The sequence below is a fragment of the Ursus maritimus genome, unplaced genomic scaffold (genome assembly GCF_017311325.1).
Source record: "Ursus maritimus isolate PB19 unplaced genomic scaffold, ASM1731132v1 scaffold_25, whole genome shotgun sequence".
NCBI classification, from domain to species: domain Eukaryota; kingdom Metazoa; phylum Chordata; class Mammalia; order Carnivora; family Ursidae; genus Ursus; species Ursus maritimus.
Genome location: NW_024425008.1, coordinates 23,924,058 through 23,936,276, shown reverse-complemented (window position 1 = coordinate 23,936,276; position 12,219 = coordinate 23,924,058). Strand labels below are relative to the sequence as shown.

General features: G+C 57.5%; 1 protein-coding gene across 2 annotated transcripts in view; it reads left to right on the top strand.

Moving 5' to 3' along the window:
* VASH1 (vasohibin 1) overlaps positions 1-10,202 on the top strand; it is a 20,232-nt gene extending 10,030 nt beyond the window's left edge. For both annotated transcript variants that reach the window (XM_040641615.1, XM_008699374.2), the window contains 4 exons: positions 503-577; positions 3,312-3,693; positions 5,265-5,377; positions 6,257-10,202. In XM_040641615.1, the coding sequence (XP_040497549.1) occupies positions 503-577; positions 3,312-3,693; positions 5,265-5,377; positions 6,257-6,329 (643 nt within the window). In that variant the 3' untranslated portion in view covers positions 6,330-10,202. The remainder of the gene's footprint in view (positions 1-502; positions 578-3,311; positions 3,694-5,264; positions 5,378-6,256) is intronic.
* The last annotated feature ends 2,017 nt before the right edge of the window (positions 10,203-12,219 follow it).

Genomic DNA, 12,219 nt, shown 5'->3' with positions numbered 1-12,219 from the left:
GGGGGCAGTTTTAATCAATTACAAGCTCTTCAGAGAAGCCATGGTTGAGTCAGGGATGTTCACTCTGCTCCGAAAGGGACAAGAGCACTGCCAAGGTCCCCCTTGGCATGCTTTTCCATTGGCTCCCACAACACCATCTTCATAGAAGGCCCCCAGCACCATGGGTGTTGAAGACCTGCCTACCAGGGTCTGCCTCCCCCCTTCATGCTCCCCTCTCCCAGAAGTCTTTGGAGTGAGAGAAGTCTGGGGTGGGAGGAGGAAGTGAAAGGAGGGTAGGAAAGGGGGAAGGGGCCTCCTTCCTTGTCTTTAGTGGCTGCCTCTTCTCCCACCACTCAGGCTCAGGACAGATTGGGGGCCTGAGACAGACAGCTGGGCCTGAGCTGGAAGGGAGGGGGCTCTCTGTCCTGTAGCACTTCTAAACCCCCTGCTCCCTCCTGCTGACGCTCCCCCACTGGAAGGGACTGGAGGCCGTGTCCTCATGGTTGTGCCTCCCTTCCCCCAGGCTGATGGACCTGGCCAAGGAAATGACCAAAGAGGCCCTGCCAATCAAATGCCTGGAAGCCGTGATCCTGGGAATGTATCCTTCCTTGGCCCCCGGAGACTAGGGGCAGGTGGGCTCAGCCTCTCTGGGCGCCAGCTTCCTCCTCTGGAAGGAGAGGGCTGAATGAGCTCCAAGGCCCTCCCAGAGGTCATGAACTTGGTCCCAAAGTGAAGGAGCTCTTGGGGGACTCAGTCCCCAGCACCTCAGTTGCTAACTTTCCAGGCTTATTAGGGAGATTTTTTTTTTTAAGATTTTATTTATTTGAGAGAGAGAGCATGAGCAGTGGGGAGGGGCAGAGGGAGAGGGAGAAGCAGGCTCCTGGCTGAGCAGAGGGCCCAACCCCGGGCTCTGTCCCTTCCTGGGATCATGACTTGAGCCAAAGGCAGATGCTTAACTGCCTGAGCCACCCAGGCGCCCTTAGGCAGGTCTTTTTTGAGTTGTGTGGACACAGTGACTGTGTTCTCTGAACCCCCAAATCAGGGCATATTGTTTCACAAAGGCTATTGTCCCATTTCTGAGAACCAGACAGTCTGGGAGAAGCCATTTGAATGCCCAAATGTTGGCATTTCCAGGACACATTGATTCGTGGAGATGATGGATGGGGTCTTTGAAACAAAACTGCCTCTTTAAACAAGCAGAGTTTCTGGGTCACCCTCATCCAAAGGGCAGAACTGAGGCCTATAGCTGGGTCACCGGGGTAGGGAGGTGGGACAGACCAGCCCCGAGTCAGAGCAGGAGGGAGACAGGTGTTTATGGCCAGTTCTCTGTTCTAATTCGTCTGTGCTATAGCCTTTTGTTTTGTTTCATGACAGAAAATGTTAAGCTTTGTACAAACAACAATATAACGAATCCCATGTGCCCATCACTCAGTCTTACCAGTCCAAGGCCAGTCTTGACTCATCTCTGCCCAGCCCTCCCATCTCCTGCTTCCCATAGTACCGCCCAGCTCTTAAGTATTCTGTCTGCACCCCGCCCCCCCCCCNNNGGTGGCAGCTTAGTGCCGCAGAGAGGGCAGGAGGCAAGCTGCCTAACAGAACAGGACTCCACTCCCTGGGACAGATCGGGGAGGAGAACATGATGGTCAGGCCAGGAGCTCAGCTTCTGCAAAAGGACTGTAATCCAAGGGAGCATTCCCCCGACCCCTCATGGACACACCTACCTGAAATTATACAAAGGGACCCCAGGGACGCCTCCTCAGTCCCCCTCCCGCAGAGGCCCCGAGAGCTAACCCCACGGTGGTGGTGGTTTGCTGAGAGGCAGGCCTCCTCCCTAGAGCCTGAGAAGCCTGGCCCTGCCCAAAGGGTTCTTTATGGGGAAGTGCCCGAGGCCAGCCTGCGAACTTGAGGCCACTGCCGGTGCCTCCTTCATGACCCGCATTCTCTTCAGGGGCCACACACACCAGAGTGGAGGCTCCCACCTACACTGCAGCAGGGAGAGGAGGGAGCAGCTCCCGTCCTGGGGCCCCTCCCCGTGGTCCCCACAGAACGGCCACAGCCCCCTTGTTTGCTGCACACACAGCGGACGCTCTACTGAGTTTGTTCCCCTGCGGCCTCCTTGCTGCACCCCGAGCGTGGGCCTGGTTCATCTCTGCGTCCTCAGGCACTTGCAAGGAGTCGGGCTCAGTAAGTTCCGAAGGGACCGAGAGTACACACTTCGGGGGCAGGCTGACCTGGACCTGAATCCTAGCTCTGCAGCTTACTGACTATGTGACCCCAAGGAAGTGCCTTAACATCTCTGAGCCTGGGAGTCCTCCCCTGCCAAAAGGGCATGCTGGTCGTGCCTGTAGCGAAAGGCCGTTAGGACAGCTGGACAAGTAATTGCATGGAGGACACTTGGCGCGGTGCCTGTACGGGCTATCCGCTCCAAGCTCTTATCTGGTCATCTCCTTCCACTCATTTGTTCAAGGAGAGTTCACTGAGTAACTAATAGGTGCCTGGGTCTGGGCTGAGCCCCAGACATGCATCAAGGAACGTGGTCAGACAAGGTCCCTGCTCTCAGGAGTTTGCGTTCTAGCCGGGGACACACAAAAAAGCTAGTAGACAAAGAAGTAAGTAAAATCTTTACAGTTTGTGGTGAGTGTGTCATGGAGGAAGGAAACGGGAGAGCTGACCTGCCTTAGGAGGGGAGGTCAGCCATGACGGCTGAGCCAGTGGCCTGAGAGGGGCCGGCCAAGGTGGACGGGGACGAGCCCTCTGGTCAAAGGGAAGAGCTGGTGCAGAAGGTCCTGGGTGGGAAATCCAGGATGGAGAGACCGAACGAGTGCGGCAGGCGGGGTGAGAGGTCGGAGTGCGCAGCCAGGCCAGGCCGGGTCGGGGTCCTGGGCCAGGGGAGCCTGGCTGTGTGTTTTGGGGGGCAGCAGTGAGAGAAAGAGAACAGAACTGTCTGCATCTGGGAGGAAGTGTACGTGTGAAAGAGAAAACGTGAGAGAGTGTGTCTGAGAGCCAGCGGAGGGGCGGGTGAGCGGAAATGTGTGCGACTGACAGAAGGAGGAGGGAGGGAGACGGGTGCGGGCGGCGGGCCTCGCTCATCCCTCCTTCCACCACAAAGCTCTGGAGAGCCCTGCAGTGTGCCGTGGGGAGCTCACTGTTAGCTCTTAATACTTTGTGAGGCCTGCTTGACAGCCTAGCAGCCGCACCGAGGAGCCTACAGGTGACTTTAGGGAGCACCTACTGCAGGCGGGCTGCGGGCGGGAGGACGGGGTCCGGGATGGGATGGGGGGCGGCCCCGGCGCCTCTGCGGGCTGTTTCCTTAGCCGGGCTGGCGGGCCCAGTTACCTCACCAACAGCATGCCCACCCTGGAGCGCTTCCCCATCAGCTTCAAGACCTACTTCTCAGGGAACTACTTCCGCCACATCGTGCTGGGGGTGAACTGCGGCGGCCGCTACGGGGCGCTGGGCATGAGCCGGCGCGAGGACCTGATGTACAAGCCGCCGGCCTTCCGCACGCTCAGCGAGCTCGTGCTCGACTACGAGGCCGCCTACGGCCGCTGCTGGCACGTGCTGAAGAAGGTGAAGCTGGGCCAGTGCGTGTCCCACGACCCGCACAGCGTGGAGCAGATCGAGTGGAAGCACTCGGTGCTGGACGTGGAGAGGCTGGGCCGCGAGGACTTCCGCAAGGAGCTGGAGCGCCACGCCCGCGACATGCGGCTCAAGGTCAGTGCCCGGCTGCCCTGGGCCCGGCTCTGGAAATGGGAGGGCTGCCGCTTCCTAGCGCGCCGCTTCGGGGAACGTCACCAACCCCCTCAGCTGGGCCCCCACCCCAGCACAGGTGGAGCGACGCTCAAGGGAGGTGATGGGGGTGGAGAGGCCATGCAGTCTGGCCAGCCAGGGAGGGCTCTGGAAGGAAGCAGCAGGTGACCTGGGTGTGGGTGGAGGGGGGATTCTGCTACCTGGGGAGAAGGGCAGGGGTGCCAAGCTCTGGGGGAGCCATTGGTTGGGAAATCATGGGCTGTCTGGAGGGAAAGGTAGAGCCAGGAGTAAGGAACCTCCATCAGTCCTGCATATCCTGACCCTTGACCTCCCAAACTCCTAATTCAATAAAGGACTAGGAGGAAGTCAGAAAAAGGAAGGAAGTCATACCATGGGAAGACAATGAGGGTGGTCGTTCCTTCTCCCTCTTTCCCACCTGCAAAGAACAGGAGGGCCAGAGGCTGTTGCCTCCCAGCAGGTGGGCTGAGTTGCTGAGAAGCTTGCCCACCCCCAGCCTTACAGTGGGCAGAATCTTGGCCTCTCTTTGGGTCCCCCTGGACTTTGTGCCTCCCCTGGTGCCTGCCTGGCCCTTCCTGGGTGTTCAGCCCTTCCCCATTGCTTGGTCACTATTGAACCCAGGAGACAGCTGGTGGCAGTTAGGAGCTCAATTTTTGGGGCAGGAAACTGAGGTACAAGGGAGCCCAGGAGCTTGCAGACAGGCGATGAGGTGATCAGACAGGCACTCAGTCTCGAGATGGGGAACGCAGGCACATCACAGGTGCCGGCAGTGCCCCGGCAGGGCGGGTCAGAGTTTGGCTGCCCTGCCTTGTCAGGCCCCAGGCACGACCTTGTGCAGTGACAGCACCTTCCCCCAGAGTAGAAGCCAGCTGCAGTGACCCTGCACGGCTGTGGGGGGCTGGCCCTCCCCTGCGAATCACTGGCTGTCCTGGCTCCTGCTGTGGGAGTCGTAGGGGTCTTCAAGGGAACAGGCTGGACCTAGAGTTGGCACCAAGGATTACCTATTCTTCAGCGCTGCGATTCCCAATCTATGTGGCGCTAAGGACTCCCCACTTTATTTGCCCCTCTCCAGCATCCCCACCGTATACCCCATGTTGTAAAATTCAGGTCAAGCTGATCATGCCATATAAAAGATGTTTCATTTGCTTTCCTCCTTTTTTCTTAACATACACAGCTGCCAGTCTGAGCTTCTGCTTGGCTCAAGATAACCAATGTCCCCCTTGGGACTGGTAGGATCCCAGCCCAGAACGCGGACATGGGCTGCTTCCCCAGCTGTTGCATTTACATGCCATGGGTAAATGGCCCTTTTCTCGAGGGCATCTTACAGTATCACAAAGCTCAGTGACTAACCCCTAAGTGCAAGCTGGCCTGCTGAGGAACCCTTGCCCCCGCAGCAGGTGGGCTGAGTTGCTGAGAAGCTTGCGGCTTCTGGGGTGACCCCGGAAACAGGGAGGCCTCGGGCAGGAGGGACTCTGGGGAAGCCCTAAGTGTGTCTTTGTTTCTTCCTTCACACCAAGATTGGCAAAGGGACCGGCCCTCCCTCCCCCACCAAGGACCGGAAGAAGGACGTTTCCTCCCCGCAGCGGGGCCAGTCCAGCCCCCACCGCAGGAACAGCCGCAGCGAAAGGCGGTAAGGGATGGGGTGATGGGGTCACGCCTGGGGAAGCCAGAAGGCCACTTTTCCCTCTCATCTTCTAGATCCTCGCGTTTTTCTCACCCTTTTCCCACTGTTCCTTTTTTTGCACTCCCCTCCCCTCCCCGCCAGAGGGAGGTGATGTGGGTTGGTGGGTTGCTGTCCCATTTCCCCAAGGGAAAACCACGCACACTGGCCCACTGGCTGCCGTGCCCGAGCAAGCGGGCCCACACGGAGGGTCGGAGGCAGCTTCTGCAGGAGGGAGGCGGGGAGGGGTGGGCTCCTGCCAGACGATGAGTTCTCCCGGCAACGCCACTGGGAAAGGTTAACATCAGATGGCGGCTGGTGGGTGGCTTTGAACCTCACTTTTGCCCCTGCAAGTCTGGTGCTTGCCTCCATCTAGATGGCAGAAACATCCCATTAAAATACCAGGCCGCCTCCTCTCCTTTGTCTCCTACCCGTTGGTCTGGCTCTCGCCTTAATATCATTATCATTCAGGAGTCGCAGCTCCAGGATGATTAAGGGGCACAAGCAGGCTTCCCGTGGGCAGTGTCATTCCCTTCAACCGGAGAGGCTTTGGTAGGGAACAGGTTCCCAGTGCAGAGGGTTACACAGTTAAGCTGTTCAGCCAGCCACAGAGGAGGGGGCCTCCAGCAGAGAGCAGGAGCCTGTAAGAGAGTTTCGGGACCACATGCAGGACAGCACAGGCAGATCGGGGTTCCAGGAACACACTCCCACATGGACTTTGCTACTGCCTTTGGGGCACCTTGAAGAATGGAGGGGGCTACCAGGAGCAGCCGCTGTTTGTTCCCTCCTCGCCCACTTTCCTGCCAAGCCACTCACCCCTACCCCTTCTCCATTCTCTTTTCCTTGCAGGCCATCGGGGGAGAAGAAGCCTTCTGAGCCCAAAGCCATGCCAGACCTCAATGGGTACCAGATCCGCGTGTGAGGCCTGTGGCAGTACCCCAGCCTCGCCACTTCTGGGAGCCAGGATCCATCTGCCAGAACCAGCCTTGTTCGTGGGGAGGGAGGGGCTGGTGATGGGGGGCAGGGCAAGAGGCAGCAGGAAGAGCCTGTCTCAGCTCAGCCACCCAAGCTGCTGCCCCTCCCCCTGGGCCAAGACCCCTAACTTTGGGCCAAGAAGCAGTTAGTATTTTATTTGGAGTTTTTAACCCGATAACTGAAGTTTAAAGTGTTTGGGGAAAACTTAAAAAACTAATGGATCTGCCCATCGGCAGAAGGCCAGTGCTTGGGAGATCTAAGTACCACAAGGTTGGGCAAGGAGGGGTTGCTGGCTCTGCTGGCATCTCTCTGGGACTTGAATCCATCCCGTCTGTGGGAAATCTCCGCTGAGCCTGTGGCAGGCTGGGGGTGGGGTGCGGGGAGGGATGGAGGTGTTCCTCCAGTTCTGCCTGCCCTGGCAGAATCTTGACCCAGGGTACGGGAAGCAGGGTAGAAATCATCCTGGGAAAGGTCTGTGCGGCCAGTATCAGGAGCTTGGCACAAGGCCACATCTGCCCCAAGAGCAGAGCCCATGAGCCCTCGTGCCCTTTTGGCGCATGGACAGTGCTATGCGGGCTGAAGGAAAACCCAGGGGAGCCCACTGGGGGAAGAGATCCCAGACCCCTACCTGGTCTCCTCACTTAGTCCAGCTTTGCCTGTTGCTGGAGCTGAGGGCTGTCTGCAGAGGGGCTGGGGTTTGCCAAAGGCCCACAGCTGTACTGGGCTCAGCATGACTGTGGGGACTGAGCAGACCTGGTGGGTCCAGGAACTGTGGCCGGGGGACAGTCAGGCCTGGGGCTAACCCCTGGCAGTCCCCAAGGGTTGGGGGAGGCACTGCTACTCCCCCCTTTCTGTTACCTCAGTCCTTGCTGTGAAAAGGAAGACCTGCTCAGGATGCTTGTGCCTCGGGCCTGTCACCCCTCATTTAGCAGCCCCCTAGGTTTGGGGGCACCAGTGATGATCAGGCCTGTGGCGTGTGGCTGGTCAGGGAAGAATGTGAGCAGCTGCACAGTCTGCCTGTCAAGTGCGAGATCCCTGGCGGGCAAGTAAGAAGTGGAAAGAAGTTGGCAAGGTTGAGAGAAGGTTCTAGAGGCTCAAGCAACAAGGAGGCGGTAGGGCAAGGGTGCAGCTGGCCACCACGGAGGAGCAGAGCCTGGGAACTGGGCAGTGTAAGTGAGAAAAGGATGTGGGGGAGAGTTTCGAATCAGGCTGCTTGAGGCATAGGAGTTGTCTGCTGCTGGAAGTATCCAAGCAAAGCCTGGATGGCTACTTGCGGGAAGCTGTAGAGAGGATTCAGATTATGGAAGCGTAGCTGGAGAAGATGACCGTTAAGGTTTCTTTTCACTGAGAGGCTAGGATTCAGCCAGGGCCTGGCCCTGGAAAAGGGAGGACCAGAACTAGAGTGGTAAGCTCGCACGTCCACAGGGCCAGCCACGGATTCGAAGGAGGGCTGCGGGGCTGGGTGGGCACAGGGGCCGACCGAAGCGGCTGCTGCTGCCAGCTATTCTCAGAGAGGGGCCCTGCATCGCCAGATGGTCTGATTTTCTTTTCAGAAGCCAGAACTCTGGATTTTTATGTGAAATATCCTGACTTTTAAATGTTGGCAATCAGTTCAGAAAATGTAAAAACCCATGAAAGAGAATGCCAGTTTGTAATCTCTGAGGTAGAGAGAGAGCGCGAGCTTGTGCTGGGTAGAAGTCCACTGAGATGCTTTGAGGTGGAAATCGCGAAAGTTCTAGGCTTCCCAGGGCAGGCTGGGCCAGGGCAGAGTCCTCGCCACTGAAGCTGCTCCCAGAGAGGGCAGCTGGCCCATGTTTGTCTTCCTCTCTCTCCTTGCAGACCAGAGACCCACCAGGGTCACCAGCGGGGGTGGGGTGAAGATTGCGCAACTCCCAGCCTGCCGGGGAGATGGATGGGGTGTGAGAAATGGAGGAGGAGGGAGGGAGACAGGATGCCTTTGCCAATGCGAGCGCCCATCAGGGAAGCACCAGGGGCTGGCAGCTCTTCACACCAGCAGCTTCTGGCTCAGAGCCAGGCCCAGCAGGAAGCCAGCTGGGCAATCCCTTGGGTTCCTCAGGGGTCACTAGGCCCTGGGGAAGCACCTAACTTGCCCCTGGACTGTACCCCAGCTAGACCCAATTCAAGGGCCACTGTGACCCCTGACTCACCATCCCATCCCATCCCAGTTCTCAGGGTGTGGGGTGGTGGTTCCCACATTCCCCACATTGGCCTGAGGCAGAGATGGCTCACTTTGGGAGGCGTGCAGCTGACAACGAACGAGGCCTTTTCCAGGTCTACATGTGGGTGCCTCGTGCAAGCTACTCATCAGCAGGGGAGGGGACTCAGACACCCCTGTAGACCCCAGGGCTTGAGGGAAGACATGTGAGAGGGGACTGGGGTCAGGGAAACAGGAGGAAACTGCTCAACCCACAGGTTCTTTCCCCAAAACCGTCTGGGGAGAAGGAAGTGGAATGAGGCCCACTCCTGTTGCTGCCTGCAAGAGGGAGCCTATCACCCTGAGCCGATAGCCCCCAGCCTTTCCTTTCCTCGCTGAGACCTCGGGCCTGTGGAGGCCACCACAGGATACAGCGGTGCTTTTTAATTTATTTTTAACATTTTCTCATATGTAGCAACCCCTCCTCCCCTCCTGAGCGTGTTTACACAGGCTCTGCTCCCTGGGGCTGGCCTGACTGCAGAGTTTCTGGGGAGGCAGAGGACTTTGGGGCCTTAGTCACCATCCTTGGTTTCACCTCATCTCACTTCCTGTGAGGAACAGGGGCCTGGCTCCTGACTCAGGACTGCCTTCCAGCACTCAGTGGGGGCACCTCTGCCCCCAGAAGTGGGGGCTGCTGGCCAAGGAGGCCCCAAGGTGAGGTCAGAAAAAGCTGCTTAATGAATGTGGGTCAGGGTGGCAGTGATTGCTCCCCAAAGCCCGGCTCCTTGTGCTCAGTGCCAGCTCAGAACCCTGGGAAACTGGGTTTAGAGAGCCTTCCTACCCACCTAACTGCCAGTCCTCTCCCTCCCATGGCCTCAACACAGTCAGTTCCCCTTACCCATCACGCCAGACTCCATCCTTCCTGGGCATGGCCATGGGGGGAGGGTAGCAGCTCCCTGCCCTGGGTGCCATGAAGCCTAGGGCCAGGGTTCCAAGGAGAAGAAAGGGCCCAGAGGTTGGCTGTGTCTGGTTTCTGGCCCTCTCTGTCAGCACACACCCCATTCCTTCCATCTTGAACCTGACCTTCTGGCTATGAGATAGGGTCCAGTTCTGGTCAGCAGCGTGCCCATAGGCCCTTGTGTCTGTGTGTACCTGGGTCTCCTGCCTGGGTGGCTTTCTAGCTTTGATGCACCAACATCCCCAGGCCCACCCTCTGGCCTCCAAGTGCAGGAAAGTGCAAGCTGGGCCGGCATACTGACTGTGTTCTTTGTGCCAGAGCACCCCTGTGCTGAAATTTCCATTCATTCTGCTGAGAAACCAGCTGAAGGGTGGGAGGGGGCCTACCCCAAGCCACGCAGGGCTGCTGTGGTGCTAGCTGCAAGCCCATCAGTGTTGACCCCTTGCCACATCCTGGTGCTCCTGAGTCCCAAGTTCCCCTCTCTCTCGGGTGGACTTGGCCTAGGGGCCTGGTGATGGGGGCCACCCCTCCCTTAAGCTTTGTGTTGGGCTGCCTGTGGGACCAGACTTTGTCCTTCCTGCTCTTCCCATGTCAGTATTGCTCCCTCCTCTCTCACTTTTACACCCCTCTCATTGCTGTGCTCACTTTTTCCCTAAAATGAATAAAGGCTCCCCGGCTCCGGTTGCACGGGCTGGGCAGAAACCACATGGAAGACTTGTCTCTTTTCCCCTGGGAGCTGGGGCTGGAGCCCACCAGTGTCAGCCTCCCGTGGCTCTGGGAAGAACCTGACCAGAAGTTAGGGGAGCCCCAAACCAGCCAATGGGAAACCTTTAGGCCCCTGCAGTCATTTAACTTCTGGGGTCCCAGACTATCACCCTCAGCCTGCCTAAGCCACTCTGCTCTGTGAATCCTAATCTGGGAGATCTCTCCTGCTGGCTGTAAATGAACCCTTCTCCTTCACACAGCCAGCTTGAACCCCACAGGCCGGCATCTGCTCCTCCCATCCCAGTTCCCAGCAGTCCCCCAGGAACAGAGGAGGAAGGATGAGTGATCCCCTAGGAGGAAAGGTTATTTCAGGCAGACACAGCAACAAGGATCTGAAGTCCCTTCTCAGCACAGCTGCCCACAGTCTCAGCACAGAACCTATGGTGGCTAAAGCCTCCGCTTGGAGAACATCTCTGGTTCCACCCATCACCCCTGCTCCCTCCAGCTCCAGGCCCCCTCCCATGCTTTAAGACTAGCCCAACCATTGCAACCAGACTTGCATGGAAATAGCTTTTAGACCCCACAGCCTTAGTTTTCACCTGTCCCCTTCCTTCCTATGCTCTCCTTTCATTCAGCTGAGAGTAAAACCAGGGCTTATAAGAAGAGGTGGTGTATTTCCTCTTCCTTATTCCAGCCAATCTCCATAAAGTCCTGTGCTAAACAGCGAGACTCCCTCACCTTCAGGGGCGTGGTAGTAAAGCATGGCAGCTGGGAAGAGGAGAGGCAGCCTGTTGGAATCCATGAACATCTTAGACTGTAAATCATCCAAAGAGAGGCAGTTTTGTTACTTACAGCCTCATTTAAGTCCAGTTTAAATAATACCCAAAAAAGACCTTTCAGTAAAGGTAACCAGAATCTGTGAATAACGTGGATTGTATGCCTTCACCCAAAGGCAACATTATAACATACACATTCAAGTCCAGCTAAAATACCCAGCCAAGGGCCTGTGGGTAGACCTCGGTGACATGGGCTCATTCACAGCAGGGCCCCTGGATTGCTGGTGCACAAATGAGGGCTGGGTCAGTGCTGGGACCAGAGCCTGTCATGAGTCCAGCAGGCTTATTGCGGACACTGCTTAGAATTGACAGGTAAATGTCACCGTGGACTTCCGGGAGGATCAGGACCCAGCTTACAGGGTGGGGGTGGGGGGTTACCTCATTTCCTGCTGCCCTGTTTCTTCCAGGCTCTCAGCATGTCCCAGCCTCATTCAGGCACATGACTAATTTGTGTTGGACTTCTGGATGCAGGTGGCATGTCTCGGAGCCCTGAACATGAAGAGATTGAAAGCCCTGCCACTCCCATCTGCCAGGATCTAACCTCTCGACCACCACTCTGGAGGGCAGTAGTGACAAGAAGAGGTGGTCATAGCAAAGACCAAACCAACTGGCCCCGATATGGGCTTCCTGGTAACCCTTAGTGTTTGCCAAGGGGGTGAGGGGACCAGCTGCTGGGGCTTGGCAGGTGGTGGAGGTAGGCCACCTCAGGTCGGCTGGAGGGACAGCTGTCTGGAGATATGCACTTCCTCCAACCCTCAACAAGAAAGGGCTTGGTCGTGGGAAAGACAAAACCTCCAAGAATTTAAGTGTAGAGACTCCAGTCCTCTCTCCTGTGTGAGGCCTCAGCAGCAGAGGACCTGAGAAGGGATGGGCCGAAGGCAGAGTCGCCTGGGAAATGCATTCAGTTCACATTCTCCTAACCGGGGTGAGAGCTGCACCCTACCAGGCTCTCATCTGGCTGGTCCTTGCCTAGAACAGTTTTGTTTTGCGCATTTGCTCAGGAGGGGGATGGAGCACCAGGATGAGGCTGGAAGTGTTGGCCGCAGGTCCACTCTCTCCTCAGATGGAAACTAGAGGAGGGGGGCCCCTCCAACTCCTGGGAGAAGAGAGGCCACACTGCGCATTACATAACCAATCAAAAAACAAGCCTCCAGTTAGTCCTTACACCAGCGCAAGAACTGGG